Source organism: Oryza sativa, chromosome 7 (assembly GCF_034140825.1).
Source record: "Oryza sativa Japonica Group chromosome 7, ASM3414082v1".
NCBI lineage: Eukaryota > Viridiplantae > Streptophyta > Magnoliopsida > Poales > Poaceae > Oryza > Oryza sativa.
In genome coordinates, this window is record NC_089041.1 from 24,258,893 (window position 1) to 24,279,451 (window position 20,559).

Below are 20,559 nucleotides of genomic sequence, written 5' to 3' on the forward strand. Positions count from 1 at the left end.
TCTAACCATAACATAAAAAATTATTATGAGTTATTACTTGATATAAGTAGTGGGTTCGTAAATTGGTTATTTGAGGAGGACAAGAACCCGAACCCGAACCCGACGCGGTTATTTCGCTTCGACGTGACACCAGTGGTATCTCGCGCCGTATAGACAATTCGACAAGCGTCAACACGCGAACGGTGATGACTGATGAGATAATGTGTAAGGTTCTAGAAACAAAAAAGAAAAGTAAACGACATCTGAAACAAGAATATATACTGCGACCTCTGCAGGTGTCATCGCGACAATTCCGAAGGTAATTAATATACGGATTAAGGGTAATCTGTACAAAACAAGTTGAAAGAAAACTTATGTCTTAAGGACTGCGGCCGGTTAATCAGAGGAATGAAATTCTAATGATCGAAATTTAAGAACTAAAATGATGATGTTACCTTGATCACAGAGTAACTCGGAGAAAAAAAAATTACACGATCTTTTACGCGAAAGATTTACTACTTCTTGGTGATGGTTAGTTCCTCGAACCAGTCCAGGATCCTGCTGCGACGAACACTCTGAGCTTTCTTGTCGCCGGCCTTGTTCTTGTTCTTGGCCTTGGCCCTCTTCGCCGCCGCCGGCAAGGTGACTGGCTCCACCACGTCGGGGGAGCACTTGCACCCGAAGCTGTCGCCGAAGAGACCCACCACCGGATGCTTCTTGTCGGCGGCGGTGCTCGCCGGCTCGAACCGTGCGCTCCTGCTGCTGCCGACTTTTGCTGCGGCGGCGGCGTTCTTGGAATCTGTGGAGCGTGGAGGGTACACGTCCGGGGCGCCGACGACGCCGAGGCGGAAGATGCCCCACGCGGTGGCCGGCGGCGGCGGGGGAGCCGACCCGGTGCTGCGGCGCGGCGGCCGGGTGCGCAGCTGCGGCGACGGGCTCGGGTGCGCGTAGAACAGGCTGCTCGACAGAGACCGCCGCGGCTGCTGCTGCTGCTGCGGCGGCGGATGCGCGGCGGAGTGGTCGGAGGAGGCGCTCTTGGACGACTCGCTCCGGCTGACGCAGCCGCTGCTGCTGCCGCTGGAGCTCGCGCTCCGGCTGTCGGACCGCGAGCCGAACCCCACGGTGGACGCCACCGACTCCGACCGCGGCAGAACACCAAGCCCGGCCGCATCGCCAGCCGCCGCCGACGAGAGCCTTAGAGGCAGCAGCTTCCCCTGGGAGAACACCTCGTCGGCCACGCACATGTCGGCCGCCGCGGCGCCGGCGCCGGCAGAGACGAGCCCACCGGACGACAGTACACAGAACTCAAAATCGTCGCCCGTGTCCTTCGCAACAGAGCCACCGCCGGCGGCGGCGTCGGCAGCGCCGGCCATGGCTTGATGCTTCTCTTGGTCCATGGAGTGATGGAGAGAGAGAAGGGAGAAGAAGAAATCAAGAAATGGTCAGATTTTTTTTCCCTTTGGTCTTCTTTTTGGCTGTTCGGTTTTAAAACTCGGAAGACACGCAGGGGATTTTGTGGTGGCTGCGCCGCTGGGCCCACACTGATGAGGTGGTCTACTCCGGTCAATTTTATGTTGTTGGGGCCCTAAGAAAATGTCAGTACATTAGTACACTTGGTAGCCATCATTGGTCAATGTTGGTACAAACATGGAAGGATATCATCTGGATTGGAAGCTACTAATGCTTGTCTCATTAGCTCAAATCCAAGTCAAAGGTCTTCATTATTGTCGGTTATCGCGGTAACCGGACTTATCAACGGGATACGGTAACGGAAACCGTGTAACGTATGGACCAAGTTTAGAATCATGCTAGTAAAGTTTGCATGGAATTCACAAGCTTATATAAGCACATAGATTCTTAAAAAGCATAATTGCGTAATAAGAGAGAGTCTAAATCAAGGTCTCCCTTAACATCAGTTACCGCGGTAACCAGGCTTATCAATGAGGTGCGATAACGGTAACCGCCTATCCAAGTTTAGAATCATGCTAGTAGAGTTTGCATGAAATTCATTAACTTACATAGCAAACCGATTCTTAAAAAAACACAATTCCATAACCAGAGTGATAGTTGAAACAAGGTCTCCCTAAAGGTCAGTTATCACGGTAACGGGCTTATCAACAGGATGTGGTAACGGAAACCACCCACCCAAGTTTAGAATCAAGCCAGTAGAGTTTATATGAGCAAACAGATTCTTAAAAAAAACATTACTCCTATCTCATAACAGAGAGATAGAGAGCTTAATTTATGTGAAAAAATGCATAGAATTTTCATGTGAAATTGTTTGATTTATAGAGGAAAAACAAGGTCATATATTTTGGTCAGAAATTTTTCCAAGAGAACGTACATTTCGCTAGAAACAACATTTATTGTAGAGATGGCATTTCACTCTTCACTACCATAACTACCATGATCCTGCCTGATTACACCCATCCCCATTTAAAATTCAGAAGATTCGTCCACTGGTCATATTAAAATGCTCCTGCAATCCAACAACAGAACAAGTCCTTTCCTCCATACCTAAACCAATCAGCCCAAAAATGAAAATGTTGTCCTGCTTGCTCTGACCCTTCCATCTGGCCTCAACACGCAATTCCATCTTCGTTTCCTCCGAATCAACAACAGCAACAATTCAGAATAACCCATGACGCATCTCGCATCTCTTTGTCCTGGCACAACAACGAATACGTTTCACCGTCCCAGTCCAAGCCCATTGCGTCAGAACTCAGTAAAAATTTCACGACCAGAGCTTACCAATTGCGCCCTGTATCGGCGTAATTTACTCGAGTAAATGAGCCATGATTACGTACAAAACCTCAAATCTGTTGCATAACTGCGCCGAATCAAACGCATCGACATCACGGTGACGCGATTCGCGGTGACGAAATCAGGGAAAATCTGTCGTTTTAGTATATTTTTACCGTCGTCTGAACGGCACCTCTGCAACTGTCCCAGGAAAAAGGGGGAAGCCGGTCAGCGTTAACGTCACCTAATTATGCCGCGAAGAGACCTGCAGGAAAGGGATTAATCCTAGCAAATCACGATCGTTGCGGATTAGTTGATGGTTAGGAGTTGCAAATCACTTCATTAATTGGGCATCCAGCAGCTGCAGTTTCAGCTCAAGCTCCTTTGCGCCCGTGACCTCATAATCGAGAGCTCGGCTCTTTAGCTGTATTCATGTCGTCCTTTGACTGCTCTTGTTGCAGCTGCTGCAATAGCAGTTACCTGGTCTGGTGACTGGTGAGATGCAGTGCAAAAAGTGTGCAGTTTCACTGTTTCACAAGCTCAGTTCATTGCATTGCAGTTGCAGGCGGCTGTACTGTACCAACTGCCAACTACTTCTACTACTCCTACCGTCCTACGGTCCTACTGCCAACGAAGGATCCAGTTTGTTTTGTTGCTAGTTTTTGCTGTATTGCTCAGGGAATGCATCAGGAATAAGCCTTATGAATTTTTGATTGGGCAGATTCTGAGCCCATAAGCAGTGCCAATCATGGGCCATTAAAATCAAACAAGGTTCAAAGTGAGGCCCATTTGAAGCAAACAATTGCATACCGAATAAAGTCTAATTTAACACCCTCAAAAATATAGGTTGGATATGATTTTTATTTTTTTATCCCTCAACTACAAAACCGCTTCCTCAGTGGGAAGCAGTGTTGAGCGGACCTGCGCCGGCTTGCCTACTGTAGTTCTTGCACCTGTCCGTGCGAAACAGCGAAGAAAGAATGAGTGGGTGTTGAGTGCTAACATGTGGCAATGTGGACCCCATAATTTTCATATTTCTTTCACTCACCACTTACATGTGGGGCTCATGTCTATTTTTTATTTCTCCGATGATTGGGATACTATGTGGACGTCACGTTCAAAATAGTTGAGAGAGTCATTTTGCACGGTTTTAATAGTTGGAAAAATCGATATAACCAGGTTTGTGGTTGAAAGATATGAATTAGATCTGACATTTACAAAGGGAACTAAATTAGACTTTTTCGATTTCATGTTGGGTTTGTGAAACTGGGCTGGGAACATGTCAACCCATATCAGAGGTAGCAATTATTCTGGTTTGGGGGAGATGGTTGGCGGCTGAGAATGACGGAAGCCCGAATGAGCAATATGGACATATGACGTCAAAACTCAATCTAGTAAGTAGTGCTCCCTCCGTATTTTAATGTATGACACCGTTGACTTTTCGACCAACGTTTGATCATTCGTTTTATTTAAAAATTTTGTGTAAATATGAAAATATTTATGTCATGCTTAAAGAACATTTGATGATGAATCAAGTCACAATAAAATAAATAATAATTACATAAATTTTTTGAATAAGACGAATGGTTAAACATTGGGTAAAAAATTAACGAGAACTCAAGGACGAAACGTTTCATCAATGGCGAATGTGCTTAGTCTCGACGTCGCTAATTTCTTCTGGTAAAAACTTTCAAGGTTTGACTGGTTTGGACAAAGCATTTTAGAAATATGTCATGACTCATATAGTCATATATATGGATCCAATCATCCAAAGTTGGTGCTTGAAATTGTTGGTCTACGTGAGTCCTCATGACATAGACATACGGTGCATGTGTCCCGCTTACCGCATATACCTCCATTAGCTTTAAATCGGAGCCGCTTCAATACTTACCAATAAGTTCTACTGCACATGGTGAGTTTTCTCTGTGATAATCCAAACACCCGCAAGCAAGAACACATATCAGTACAACCTCTATCCTACAAAGACTTTATTTTATACTGACTTGGCCTCTCACATCGCCCCCCGTGTAGACAACCGCACCGGGGAAGGGGGGGGGGGGGCTTCAACCCTAGTCGTCATCACCACCACCCTCCCTCCTCCGTCTCGATGCCACCAGAAACCACGCACGGAACGATACGGTGGCAACATATCCCGTTTGCCTCCTAGCTCCGCCATGGAGATTAGGTGGCAGTGACGATGACAAGCGGCGTGGTGGCTTCACTATTGAACTCGACGACTAGATCTGGTGCTTTTTGAGAGCTGAGGTGTACTGGGTCGATGGCTGGGGCGGAGGTGGCGCAAGGTGGCCGACAATGACAACAATAGTAGGTTGCCATATCCGATATCAATGTGGCTAGATCTGACACCCCGATAGTGGATTCCACAGAGGTTGAGGAGAGCAAACTACAACATAACAACGAGAGCTTGGATGCGTCGTGACTCGGCTTGGTCCATATGGAGGCGAGGCGGCAAGATGCGGCTATAGAGGAGGGGGTGCAGCCTGAAAGATCTATTCCCTAGAATTGCCTTTGTAAGAGGAGATTGGAAGATCTATTACCCTAAGAGTGTGGTGATTATTTTGGTGATTTATGACAACACATGTTGGAAGATATTAGGTTGAGTTCCGACATCAAGCTGAAAGATTGAAGGTAGAAGATGGACATTACAGCTTGATGAGGAGCAAGTAAAGATATTGACGATACGGGGACACGGGGTATGAGTGGCTATATATGGCAAGATCGTGAAGGGCAATCAAGACTCGGCTACAATGGATCATGAGGAGGTGAAGGGAAAGCAAGAGGCTTGGCGCCGATGGACTCAATCTGGTGGTGAAGGGCGAGCAAAGACTTTGTCACGATGGATCGTGCGAGGCCATTTGAAGCCATGAGTAATCCACATCAATTATTTGAAGAGCGCAAGATGGAATGCCGAAGATCAATAGGATGTAATTCGTTGATGAACATCAAGCCAAAAGCCAAAGTGGTCATTGATCAAGACAAATATATAGTCAATTTTGGATTAATGTGCTTAATGAGTTATAGGTGAGAATAGTCCTAGTAGTGAGATGGCGTTGGTGTTGGCAACTGTCAAGGTAAAGCAAGAAGATGACAAGAAAACATTCCTAGTGGTATAGATTTCCTATTTGCATTTGAGTATACGAATTCCGTACTATTAAGAGTGATGCATTGTTGATGTGTTTGTTTATCTCTCGGTACTCAAAGTGACCCATGCAAGTGTTACCTTGAGAGAAACCAGAGCCTTAAACTAACCTATGAGTGGTTCAGAGCTTGGTTGGGTTGGATAACTGTCAGGGTTACGGGTAAGGTATACCCTCTACCCTTCGATATACGTCACATATCGATATGGTATACTTGCGCGTATAAGGACGTTTTCAGCATACGTTAAGGAAATTCATCATGGAGTTCACAGATGGAAGGAGTCCTACTCGGACAGAACTGGGTCGTCATTGTATCGTGCCGGGTCCGATGTCTCCGAGTCCTACTTGGAGACTAGTTGACCTGCGATATAAAAGGGACCCCTCGGGAGGACCTAAGGCATCGAATCTCATAGTCAGCACATCCACCACATCCTACGGAGTTGAAGCCTACAGGAGCCAAGTCGCCAGGAGATCTAATCGAACCTGTTCGATTACGATCTCATCGGTATCATCGAGTTCTGCTTTTCTCTCTGTAATCTGTGGTTTCCATCATATAATCCCATATCAACTGGATTAGGGCTATTACCTATCAAGGGGCCTGAACCAGTATAATCTTTGTTTTTTGTCTGCTTGATGTCGTATTACGTAGATCCTCGTACCAGCGTACCCCAGTACCCTCTATATCCGGTCTACGGGTATCCCCCGTCGATAGTGGCACGCCAGGTAGGGGGACTTGGTGCTCAAGGTTCTACTACTATGTCATCCAGCTTCGTCGACAACAGCGTCAACACCAACCTCAACAAAGGAGTTCCTGCTTCAACAATGCTGGTGTGGACTCAAGTCGGCGAAATCGTCTTCCCGGTTTACACCACGGTGCCGATCTCGTCTGGTCCATCAATGACCGGAAGCAAGAACGCAGTGGCTAGAACCCAAGACGACTCCATGTCGAAGGATCCTCCCGCCGAAGCGGAGAACGGAACGTCGACGACATCCGAGCCCGAGAAGGATCCTAGTGCGGCCAAACCTTGTCTTTCCGACAAGAATCACGAGCCGGCGAGGATGACTTCCGAGGTGACAAGGTCCTGGTGTCCTATCCACAAAACCAGAAAACACACCTTGCAAGCCTGCTGGGTTTTTCTCAACGTCCACGCTGAAATTCATGCCTGCAAAGAGCGTGGAATTCAGCGTACTTCTCCAACTCGTGATGTCTATTGTCCTATTCACAAGACAAAGAATCACGACCTCTCGAGCTGCAAGGTCTTTCTCAGTGCCATGAAGACGTCACCTCCTAAGGTCCAGCAGTCACGTATCCCCCTCAGGGATGAGGACAAGGAACAAGGAGCAACGCTGATATCAGATCGATTCGTTGGGGGTAATCGACATCGATCCCCACGAACCGTCAGTCCTGCACCTGCTCGAAGACTATGGCTCATCTCGACAAGTACGCCACGCGAGGTATTGGCTATCGATGGGACCGGCACGTCAGCGCGCGCTAACGCGGAAGCGGAAAATCAAGTGACTACACCGGCCCAGCACATCAGGGCCGTCAACGCAATACTGAGGGAAACCCCCTACGATCCCGTTCAGAATGACGATCTCGCACGGTGGACAGAACGGCTACGGGAATCAGTGACTAACCTCAGCAACGCGTTCGAAGAGGCCGCTGCTGCAGCGCACCCGGAATGGCCACCAACTGGCGGTGCTGATGGCGAAAACCCTGAACAGCGGGAATCGCCTCATCGAGCCACCCCTTCACCTCGTGGCACCGGCGATCTCCGCGATCACCTGAATGGCCACCGAGAGGCGCGACGCGCACGAGACAACGAGAACCATTCCCGACATCGCGTCTCTTCACGACGTCACGATAACGAAGAACGAGGAGGCCGTTCGAGCGAAGACCGAGACCATGATAACCGCCACGATCACGATGATCGCGAACGACGGGTGCTGGGCGATACTAGTCGAGGATGCCGCCATAATGACGACGACGATGGAGATCGGCGCCGGGACAGCAACAGGAGACGACGACAGGATTCTCGAGAACCTGGCCGACGCCCTCGTAATCGTACACCGAAACCAAGTGACCCATCGTCATCGTCGTCATCTTCCTCATCCTCATCATCAGATAGACATCCACGAAGGACGTACGATCGCCGACAACCCACTGCCCCCAGTGCTGGGTGTAGAGCTTTCAGTCGTTCGCTGCGTGATGTCCGATGGCCTGAGAGATTCCGACCAGGAGCAATAGAGAAGTACGATGGGAGTACCGACCCAGAAGAATTCCTTCAGGTTTACTCCACAGTACTCTACGCTGCTGGAGCAGACAACAACGCATTGGCGAATTATTTGCCAACTGCATTGAAAGGCTCTGCACGTTCATGGCTGATGCATCTCCCGCCCTACTCGATTTCTTCGTGGGCAGACCTGTGGCAGCAGTTCGTCGCCAACTTCCAAGGAGCTTACAAGCGTCACGCGATCGAAGACGACCTACATGCGTTGACACAGAACCCGGGTGAATCCTTGAGGGATTATGTTCGGCGCTTTAGTGAGTGCAGAAATACAATCCCCGAAATCACCGACGCTTCTGTAATCCGCGCCTTCAAGTCCGGTGTCAGAGATCGCTATACTACCTAGGAGTTGGCAACGAGGTGTGTCACGACTACTCGAAGATTATTCAAAATTGTCAATCAATGCGCTCACGCGGACGACGCACTGAGACGCAAGAACGACAAACTGAAGACCGGAGGAGAGAAGAAACTAGCCAAGGACGCACCTGAGTCAAGCAAGAAGAAAAATCGCAAGAGTGGGAAAAGGAAAGCTCAAGCGGAAGTTCTCACAACTGAATACGCAGACCCTCCCAAGCGCCCAGACCCACAAGGCAGCGACATGAAGAAAACATGGTGCCCTATACACAAGTCGGACAAACACTCTCTAGAAGATTGCCTCGTCTTCAAAAAGTCGCTCGCAAAACACATGGCATTGGAAAAAGGCAAGCGAGTACGTGTGGTCGAGAAGGACGCTGAGGCGGCTACTCAGGAATCGGACTCAGCATACCCAGACTCTGATCTCCATGTCTTGCACATCTTCGGAGGTTCCACGACATACTCCTCAAAGCGAGAATACAAGAAAGTGGAACGTGAAGTCTGTTCGACGTGGCAGGGAGCTGCACCCAAGATGAAGTGGTCTGAACAGAAGATAGAATTCTCAGAAGAGGACCACCCCAAGACTGCTGTCATCCCAGGGCGATATCCGATCGTGGTCGAACCCACTATTCAGAATATCAAGGTCGCGCGAGTTCTGATCGACGGCGGCAGCTCAATTAACCTCCTCTTCGGCAGCACCTTGGACGCGATGGGGATCCCACGAAGCGAGTTGACACCCACCGATCAACCCTTCCATGGAATCACTCCTCAGTCATCGTCCAAACCATTGGGTAAAATTACGTTGCCTGTAACTTTCGGCCAAGCAAATAACTTCCGAATGAAGCAGATCACCTTTGATGTCGCTGAATTCAATACAACATACAATGCCATCATTGGGAGAACTGCACTCGCGAAGTTCATGACCGCATCTCACTACGCGTATCAAGTGCTCAAGATGTCGGGACCGAAAGGAACAATCACTATTCAAGGGAATGCTAAGCTAGCAGTGCAATGCGACAAGCGGAGCCTCGACATGGTCGAGCACACGCCCAGTCCACTTGCCACAGCTGAGCCACCCAATAAAGTGAGCAAGACAAACAAGACGCCGAAACCGGACGATGCAATCAACATCGTTCCACTCTCCAGTGCCAACCCCGACAAGACTGTCAAGATTGGGGCATCACTAGGCGAGAAATAGGAACTCGCGCTCATCACCTTCCTCCGCGACAATGCTGACGTGTTCGCTTGGCAGCCGTCCGACATGCCGGGGGTACCCAGGGAGGTGATTGAGCACAAACTCATGGTGCGACCCGACGCCAAACCAGTAAAGCAAAAACTGCGGAGATTTGCACCAGATCGAAAACAAGCCATACGAGAAGAGCTCGACAAGCTTCTCAAAGCTGGTTTCATCAAAGAGGTATTCCATCCAGAGTGGCTAGCCAACCCAGTCATGGTGCGGAAGGCCAACGGGAAATGGAGAATGTGTGTCGATTTCACCGACCTCAACAAGGCGTGTCCCAAGGATCACTTTCCTCTTCCTCGAATAGACCAACTGGTGGACTCAACAACCGGTTGTGAGTTGTTGAGCTTCCTCGACGCTTACTCTGGCTACCACCAAATCAGCATGGTGAAAGAGGACGAGGAGAAGACAGCATTCATCATACCGTTTAGGGTATTCTGCTACGTGAAGATGCCGTTTGGACTAATAACCGCAGGAAACACTTTCCAGCGCACGGTTCAGGGCGCACTTAGCGACCAACTTGGAAACAATGTCGAGGCCTACGTCGATGAAATTGTTGTCAAGACCAAGACAAGCGACTCATTGATTGACGATCTGCGAGAAACGTTCGACAACCTCTGACGATATCGCCTCATGCTCAATCCAGAGAAGTGCACGTTCGGAGTACCATCGGGCAAGCTGCTCGGTTTCCTCATCTCTGGCAGAGGAATAGAAGCAAATCCCGAGAAGATCAAGGCAATCGAGAACATGAAGTCACCTACAAGACTCAAGGAAGTACAAAAGCTAACCGAATGCATGGCGGCACTAAGCAGGTTCGTCGCTAGGATGGGAGAGCGAGGACAACCTTTCTTCGCTCCGCTGAAGAAGCAAGACAAATTTGTATGGACACAGGAAGCCGAAGAGGCATTCATTGCACTCAAGCGCTACCTATCAAATCCCCCTGTACTTGTTGCCCCCCAACCTAATGAAGAATTATTTCTCTATATCGCCGCCACGCCATATTCCGTTAGCATTATCATTGTTGTTGAGAGAGAGAAGGTGCAACAACCAGTCTACTACGTCAGCGAAGCTCTCCACGACGCAAAGACAAGATATCCACAGATTCAAAAACTGCTCTACGCGGTAATCATGACATCAAGAAAGCTACGCCACTACTTCCAAGCCCATAGGGTCACAGTTGTATCCTCCTTCCCTCTCGGTGAAGTCGTGAGAAACAAAGACGTTGTCGGCCGCATTGCAAAATGGGTAGTCGAGCTAAGCCAATTTGATGTCCACTTTGTGCCACGAACATCCATCAAGTCCCAGGTACTCGCCGACTTCGTAGCCGATTGGACCATGCCTAATAACAGGTCAGACAACCAAATCGACAACGAAACGTGGACAATGGCGTTCGACGGCGCACTCAACAGCCAAGGAGCAGGGACAGGATTCATCTTGACATCATCTTCGGGAGATCAATTCAAGCATGCAATTCACCTCAACTTCAGGGCGACCAATAACACAGCCGAGTACGAAGGAATACTCGCCGGGATAAGAGCTGCAGCTGCACTCGGAGTTAGGCGACTGGTCGTGAAAGGGGATTCCGAACTAGTCGCGAACCAGGTGCATAAAGATTACAAGTGCTCTAGGCCCGAGTTATCCAAGTATCTCGCAGAAGTCAGGAAGCTGGAAAAAAGGTTCAATGGGATCGAGGTTCGACACGTATATTGCAAGGACAACATCGAGCCAGATGATCTAGCACGGTGTGCGTCCAGACGAGAGCCACTCGAACTTGGCACCTTTCTGGACGTCCTGACAAGGACATCAGTGAAAGAGGCAAGCGGCGAAGATAGCCCGGTCGCCCTCAGCAACAGCTCGGGGGCTACAGAGGCAGAGCGCGTCATTGCCGATATCGAGACCACAGACGACTGGCGCACCCCACTCATTAAATTCATAGGCAGCGAAGAGTTGCCCGAGGACGACGCAGAAGCCGAGAAAATAACCCATAAAGCAAAAATCTACTGTATGATCGGCTACGATCTATACAAGAAGGCGCTAAACGGGGTACTCCTAAAATGCGTCTCGTCCGACGACGGCAGACATCTCCTCCTCGACATACATGAAGAGATCTGTGGGTCACATGCCGCCGGTCGGACATTAGTCGGAAAAGCTTTTCGACAAGGGTTTTTCTGGCCAACCGCCCTCAAAGATGCATGCGACATGGTTCAGCGGTGTGAAGCCTGTCAATTCCACAGGTAAACACACAAAGCTACCAGTGCAAGCACTCCAAACTATCCCTCTTACTTGGCCGTTCTCGTGCTGGGGGCTAGATATACTCGGGCCATTCCCACGAGGATAGGGCGGCTACAGGTTCCTATTCGTGGCGATCGACAAATTCACTAAGTGGATTGAAGCGACACCCACGGGGGAAATCAAGGCCGACGACGCAATCAAATTCATCAAAGGCATATTTTGCAGATTCGGATTGCCTCACCGTATCATAACGGACAACGGCTCCCAGTTTATCAGTGCCGATTTCCAGGATCACTGCATTAGGCTGGGAGTCAAGATCTGCTTCGCCTCGGTTTCTCACCCTCAGAGCAATGGACAGGTCGAGAGGGCAAACAGCATAGTACTACAAGGAATCAAGACCCGCGTCTACGACAGGCTCATGTCACACGACAAGAAGTGGGTCGAAGAACTCCCATCAGTACTATGGGCCGTGCGTACCACACCGACAACGTCTAACAAGGAGACACCATTCTTCCTCGTGTACGGCTCAGAGGCCATGCTCCCCACCGAGCTACGACATCAAAGTACACGAGTACAGAAGTACTCCGATGAGGATCAGGAGGAGCAGCGAAACGACGATGTGAATCTACTCGAGGAACATCACGAACGAGTTGCCGTTCGAGCAGCCAAGCTACCAACAGGCCCTTCGCTGTTACCACAAGAAGCGCATCCGAGCACGCACGTTGTCGATCGGCGACTATGTCCTCCGACAGGTTCAAAGCCAAGCAGGGCGAAACAAGCTCTCACCCAAATGGGAAGGACCGTACACGATCACACAAGTCTTGAGGCCAGGCGCATTCAAGATTGCAGACGGCGATGGTCGCGAGTTGGCAAATTCCTGGAACATTGATCAATTATGTAAATTCTATGTATAAGACAATAGTATCCATACTTGTAAGATATCTTACAGCTTCAATAAAGCCTATTTTCAGGTACAAATTACAATCAAAGTGTTCCTTCCCGATGATCCCTTACCCAGATGACACCTAGCGTTGAAACCTATCCTCATATCCCTTTACGCCGTCTTGACAAGGCCTCCGAGGAACCTAAGGGAACTTCGGCTGGGGACGCCCAGAGCCGATAAGGCCTTGTCGGATCCTGTAGAGACGAAAGACCATGTAAGATCTGGTCGTGTAAGAGTTCTCGCCGTGTGTATTAACCAAGCCATGTAATCGGAAATTAATTTTCCAACTTCACGGCTGGGGGCTAGGATCAGTGCTTGTTCAACCGAGGCAGGTCAAAGGTCCAAGAGCTTTATCTTTCGAGAAGAATTTTCCGATGGCAAGGCTGGGGGCTAGGGAGAGTGTATAGCTCAAACAACTGATCGAAGTCGCGAAGTGAGAAGACACTCTTACACACTACGTCTAGAGTAAGAAAGCTTAGTTAGATATATTTCTTTTCTATTTCACAAGTACTTCTTACAATTCCATAAAAATCCAAAATTATATTACACTTTTCCCTAAGACATTTGTCACAGGACACGGAGACTACCAGGAAGGCCAACGCCAGTTCATGGATTGGAAGACCTTCTCCGCCAGCGGCGCCATCGACTTCGCCAGGCCATCTATCTCCGTAGGAGTTCTCCGAGAACGAGAAAACCCTTCGTGGAGGAACTCGAGGTGCAGCTGCGGACGAAGATCTCGTATGCAAGCCAGTACATGCCCCCCGGCATATCGGCTCGATCGACGGCACTCCTGCTTCAGGGCCTCATCGATACGCTGGCCGATGCCTTTGAGCTGGGCGTAGGCCCCATTCAGCCACGAGATGTATCCGGCCGCTGATTCCTCGGGATCTCCACGGGGTACTCGGAGCTCTCTACAGACCCTAGTCATGGACGTGCAGCAACTCTTCAGATATGAGCTGAACCACACCTTGCGACCTCGGAGTGTTTGCACGGCCTGGTCCTTCTTCACCTCCAGCATAGTCCTCTCGAGTTCCGCGACCTCAAATTTCGTCCTCCAATACTGGATGCGGCGATCTTGGTCAGCAAGCGCACTCTCGAGGTCTGCTTAGCATGGAAACGACTAAGGCAAACTGCTCTTTTCTCCCGAGAACACAGCAAAGCAAGTCGATCCAGACGAAAGAGTAAATGAGATGAAAACAAAAATAACCAACCTAAGGAAGTCGTCGCCAACAAAAATAACACTGGCAACTCAGGTTGCCCGCGCTGCTGGACATTCTCGACATCAACGTCTCTACAAATGACAACAAAGTACTCGAGATCAAAATGCTAAAGAAAACTAAGGTGATGACTGCACGCACAAAGGCGGTTGGAACCAATTAGAGTTTTACAAAGCATGACTAAGGAGTACAAGGGAGCCGAAATTCTATTCTTCAAAAAGCGGGGGGACGGACTCCCCCAGATCGCCCACTTCTTCCATCACATCCTTGCGCGCGTCGCTAGCCGCCCCTTGATCCAAGATCTTCTGGAGATCGAGTTCAGGGTGCGCCAGCCTCACACACGCGAGGACATGGCACGCCCCGGTATAAGTCCCGTTGGACGTCTCCTCTCCGATCCTGGCCGCGTGCTTGGAGGGGATCGCCTCCATCGCTGTCGCCAGTTCTGCAAGCGAAGACGTCAGCGAGAACTCGTTGGGATTCGCCGGGATGGTAGTCTTAACGCCACACTCCCCGGCGAGCTGGTGCAGACCAGTGTAGGTGACCCGCAGCGAGCCACAGTTTTCCGACAAGTTGTTCTCAAGCTCCGACATACGATGCTCGAGCCCTTGTCGTTGTCGCTCATTGCCGGCCACCAGCTCCCTCATCTTCTGGAGGTCCTCGCGAACCTCTGCCAAATCGCGTGTCAGCCGGTCGGCGCACTCATTCGTCGACGACGCTGACGCCGCCCTCGCCTCCGCGATCTCGCGGCTAATGCTGCGAGCACCAGCCTCAAGGAGGCGCCCCATCTCGACCTAGAGCTCCTCCCAGGTGAGGACGACAGCCGGCAGACCCCGACCAGCCACGAGATCGCTGGCTGGGCCGCTAGGCATTGCCTCGCGGCTCCTGGGCACGACCACAACATCCGTCGAGGCCACGGCAGGAGACGCGCTGGAAGTCCCTCCAGATCCGTCTTGCGCCGCCTTCGCCCGTGCTACCCTGTGAAAGGCTACAAGAGTTTGACGAAGCGACAAAACCTCAAATTCATCCACTTACTTCTCGCCAAGCGTCACAAGCCGCTGCCGTCGTGGAGGCGGGGGAGACGCATCCGAGCCCTGGAGTATAACGGGCATGATGTGAGGTGGAAGTTTTCCGACTACGCGATGAAGGACCAAGAGAGCTTACCGAGGGGGTGGGTGTCTTCCGACAATTTCTGATCACGGAGGAGAATTTCCTCCCCCTTTTCGGAACGTTGCCGCCACTCGTTGTGGCAGCGGCGACAGCAACATCGGGCGCCTCCTTGGTGACGTCCTCCTTCAGCGACGCCGCTGCTTGATGATCCACGAGCGGCCCGATGATATCAGTCAGAGGGAGAGCCTACACTTCATGAAGTCACAATGCGATCCCCGAAGAAAAATGCGAAAGGGCCGCCGAGTACACTTACATTGATGGCAGCTTCGTGTTCGGCTGCCCCCTTCTCGCAAAGGGGGACGGGGACTTTGCTCGCCGTTGTCGGGCCGCTGATCATCAATTGGCCGACGCGGCGCTCCACGGTTTCGCTGTTCAAACATGTAGATCGAGAACCAGAATTCGATAAGTCAGGAGGAACACGCACATAAGGAAGTCAATTTAAATACAAGAAAAATACCCCGAGGAGAAACCCGGGTTGCGTCCTCCGGCCCAGAATAGTCAAAGGCTGGGTGGGCTCGAGCCTGGAGCGGCTTGATCCGCCTACCAATGAAGTCGACAGCGACTTCATACCCTGACAAACCTCGTACTCGGAGGTCATCGATGGCATTGATGAAGGACTGAAGAGAAGGGGTTAAGGCGGGTTTTGCGGTCCGAGACGAAATCTTGTCTGGTTGTTCCTCAGGAACAACGAAGACTGAATCCGAATTTTCTATCTGAAGATAGAACCACCTCGCCCGCCATTTGCTACGAGAAGAAGGGCACTGGAAAAGGATATAGCGCGACTTCAGGCCATCCCGGAGTCGGAAACCGACGCATCCAGATACCTTGTTGGATTCCATCCAACGCAACTCGTAGTAGAAACGAAAGAGGTCAAGAAACGGCTCTACCCCAATGTAGGCCTCACAAAGATGCGAAAAAATACTGAGGAAGGCGATGGAATTGGGGTTCAAATGGAGCAAAGAAAGGCCGTAGAAGTTCAAGACCAAGAGAAGAAAACCACAGAGAATATAGTCCTCGATCGCAACCATGCGACCCAGGACAGGCTGGGGTTCAATACCTCCTGCTTCTCTCTCCATGGTCCCGCGACCGGGAAGGGTGCCATCCTCCTGTAGTTTCTTCAGCGACGCGCTGGTGGAGGTAGACTTGTCGAGGTCTATTGCCGCCGGGGATCGCCGGAGAAAGGACCGAGATGAGCTAGCTAGGGTTTTTGCGGGAGCGGAGAAGACGAGGTACGCTTGGAGGCTGGAGAGTTTTTTCACAACAGGCGGACTTCAAAATGGATCCCCAAAACTCCCTTAAATAGTCGCACTTCCGATGGTGCGGATTCCAAGGAAAGGAGAGAGATGGCCGCCGGAAATTTCTGGGTCCGTTACGCGCGGCAGTTTTTCGGACTTTAATTTAAATTCACTCATGACTGTTGAGTTTCACTTGGCGTTGTCAATTACTCCTTGTCTCTCGGTCCTCACACCGAGAACGACAACAACCTCAACATCAGAAGTCACGATCGGTTACACGAGTTCAGTTATGCAGAAGTCGGGGGCTACTGTCAGGGTTACGGGTAAGGTATACCCTCTACCCTACGATATACGTCACATATCGATATGATATACTTGCGTGTATACGGACGTTTTCGGTATACGTTAAGGAAATTCATCATGGAGTTCACAGATGGAAGGAGTCCTACTCGGACAAAACTGGGTCGTCATTGTATCATGCCGGGTCTGATGTCTCCGAGTCCTACTTGGAGACCAGTTGACCTGCGATATAAAAGGGACCCCCCGGGAGGACCTAAGGCATCAAATCTCATAGTCAGCACATCCACCACAGCCTACGGAGTTGAAGCCTACAGGAGCCAAGTCGACGAGAGATCTAATCGAACCTGTTTGATTACGATCTCGTCGGTATCATCGAGTTCTGTTTTTCCCTCTGTAATCTGTGGTTTCCATCATATAATCCCATATCAACTGGATTAGGGCTATTACCTATCAAGGGGCCTGAACCAGTATAATCTTTGTTTTCTGTCTGCTTGATGTTGTATTACGTAAATCTTCGTACCAGCGTACCCCAGTACCCTCTATATCCGGCCTACGGGTATCCCCCGTCGACAATAACCCTCTCAATAAGCCTTCCGCAGAGCCCAACTTTGTTGAAAACGGACTCCGGAGCAAAGAGTTATGACCGTTTTTCTGGTGTGCTGTCAAAGAATGTCGGAAGTTCCAGGCCCCCTGAGGTCTAGATGCTCGGGGATGGTGACCGGCAATGATGACGCCCTAAGGTGGAGGCTTGCAACGATGATAGCGTGATACAGTTATAGTTGCAGCATTGGCACATGAAGGCATGTAGGGGCTGGCTAACGGGGGAGGGGGACGTTGGTACAGCGGTGTCTACACGTTGATAGTCGCTACTTGGTATCGGGGCTTTGGAGCAGTAGCTGTAGAACAACCGGGGTGGGTGGAAGGCAAAAGTCTAGCCCAGTCTTGTGGCAGACAATGGCGATGCCTTTGGGCGTCGTTTTCCCTCTTGGAAGTGTCTCTTTCCCTCTTTGATGAGACCATCGGGTGAAAACCTTGTATAGTATCCCCTTGAGATCTGGACAGACATCAGCATCGCTCCGTGTGTTGCGTTTCTCCTTGAAGATGTCATCCAGGAGGTCCCATTATCACCAAATCCGGTTTCTCTCCAAATTCTATGCATTAATCTTTTTGGAATTTGAGACAGTTTTGTGTCATGGTGTGGTGTACTGGTGTTGATGAGAAATTGGACATTAGGCCACTGCCAATAGTGGGTTTCGCCACAATGCCATTCCGCGGAATGGCGTCGTTAAAATGCCACTCACAAGAGATGCCAAACATTTGTTTTGCCATTTGGGCCAATTCTCTCTATTTCCACCTAATTTTCCACCCGAGCTGACTAAAATACCCCTCCGGCTGTCACAAGTGAGTCGTTCGTGCTGCCGACGCCCGCACTGCCCAAGCTCACCGCCGGCGACGTCCCGCCCCCATGGCCGAAGCCCGCCGCCCGCACATCGGAGAAAGAGAAGGAAACCCTAAGCCGGCCACCGCGTCACGCGCCACAATCTCCTCCGTCGTCGCGCCCGCCGGCCAACGCGCTGCTTCCTCCCGCTGACCACCGTGCGCCGCTCGTCACCATCTCCTCCGCCAGCGTCTCCGCCGCGCGCCGGAGGCTGCACGCCACCATGGCCCAAGAAGGCTAGCTCCAGGAGGAGCTCGTGGTAGGACGGGACCTGCATCGTCGTCTCGGGCTCGGTCGGCACGGTAACTGCGGCGGGGATGGAGACCGACGAGCCGGCGACCAAGGCGGCAGGAGGTGAGCCGAAACCCTCGCCAGCGACCAAGGCGGCGGGAGGTGAGCCGCAGCCCTCGCGCTCGCCCTCGCCCTCGCTAGCTCTCCGGATTGTGGAGATTGTGTGTGGTTTGAGCTCAAAGATTGTGTTCTTGAATTTGCAGAGCAAGAGGAGGACGACGAGGAGGAGAGCTCCGGCGGTGGTGGCACCGAGCCTGAGGTTAGCGCCACCCTGCCGTCGTGGTCTCCTCCCCATCCCACATGTTCACCGGAGAAGAGAAAGAAACTGTAGGAGAGAGGGGCATTTTGGTCAGTTGAAGTGCAAAAAATGGTAAAAATCTTGTGAAATGGCGAATATGGCAAAGCAACGGTTTGGCATAGGTTGAAAGTGGCATTTTAACGACGCCATTCCGCGGAATGGCATTGTGGCAAAACCCAATCTTAGAAGTGGTAGAATGTCCAATTTCTCGGTGTTGATGGTGTTATTTTGACCTTTGCGATAGTGTGTAGATGTGTGCAAAATACACTCATTCCTATATTTTTTAATAATGATGAAATGAATTTATTCGTTACAAAATATTTTTTAAAGAGCTTATAGAGTAGTACATATACAATTACTCGCCTATGAGGCTATGATTTTCATCTTTCAAGATTGGCGCTCCGTGTGCTCTTCATTGCACTCGTCATATGCATGTTTATTCTACCTGGTGAAGGTAAAACAAAAGCAGGTCATGCCGCACAAGGGGACTGATAAAATGATCGTTCTAGAACTTTATCCCTGCTGGTTTCAGAATCGAGTTTTCCTTTGGACAAATTTTGAACTAGTCAAAGAGCACGCAGCTGTGTTTGTTGCTTCAGGAGACAGTGGTCCATCCTTCTTCCGTAGAAAAGACACCGGTTTCAGAGTATTCAGGGTATGCATAAATCCGCAAGTTGCACATATAAAATTCGCAAGTTGAGATCGAATTTGGACCGGGTGTAAACTCATCATGAGATGAAAATGACGTCGAGAATCATATGCATTGCTTCAGGAGACAGTGGCCCATCCCTCTTCCGTAGAAAAGGCACCGGTTTCAGAGTATTCACTATTCAGGGTATGCATAAATCCACAAGTTGCATATGTAAAATTCGCAAGTTGAGATCGAACTTGGACCGGTTGTAATTTGTAAACTCATAATGAGATGAAAATGACGTCGAGAATTATATACAGAAAAGTGCACGTGTGGGTTGGTGGAAAACTGGAAATTACGACATATCGATCGCCATGTATCTTTTTTTTTTTATGGTTCAGATCAAATTCCAAGCTTCTTACCTCGGGAGTTTGTTCGCGTCGTCAGCCATTGTGCGCTGCTTTGATTTGACGCGCGCGATTTCTTCGTGCCATTTGCGACGACTATGATTCGCAAGTAGATTTTTGTCCTCGTTTTGTACGTAGCGTTTAAAAAGTTATAATTTTTTAAAAAAAATATCAAGATAGATTAATATATGATATATCTTTTCACAAACATACAAATTGAACTTTGACTTATATAATTCGAAAAAAATAATAAATTTGACTATAAAAAGAATTTTTACATGTATAAGTTGAATTTGAATAGGCATGAAGTGACATACTCCCTCCATCTTATGATTTTGACTTTTGCTTGCACTGTTTGATTACTCGTCTTATTAAAAAAATTTGTGCAAATATAAACAAGAAAAGTTGTGATTAAAATACTTTGGATAATAAAGTAAGTCACAAATAAAATAAATAATAATTCTAAATTTTTTTTAATAAGACGAATGGTTAAATAGTGAAAAAAAAAGTCAAAATCTCTTCTATTATGGGACGGAGGGAGTATAACATATTGATCTATCATACTATTTTTTTTAAAAAAGTTGATAACGTTTTAATTTACATGCAAAACGAGAGTATAAATAGAGTTTTCCAATTCGT

General features: G+C 49.5%; 1 protein-coding gene across 1 annotated transcript; it reads right to left on the bottom strand.

Moving 5' to 3' along the window:
• Positions 1 to 256: 256 nt before the first annotated feature.
• LOC4343771 (haze protective factor 1) lies at positions 257 to 1,436 on the bottom strand. Its single transcript, XM_015790335.3, has one exon. The coding sequence runs from the start codon at positions 1,374 to 1,376 to the stop codon at positions 495 to 497; it is 882 nt and encodes a 293-aa protein (XP_015645821.1). The 5' UTR covers positions 1,377 to 1,436; the 3' UTR covers positions 257 to 494.
• Positions 1,437 to 20,559: the final 19,123 nt, after the last annotated feature.

Coding starts and splice junctions, on each gene's coding strand:
- LOC4343771 (XM_015790335.3), bottom strand. CDS start 1,376: ATGGACCAAGAGAAGCATCAAGCCATGGCCGGCGCTGCCGACGCCGCC.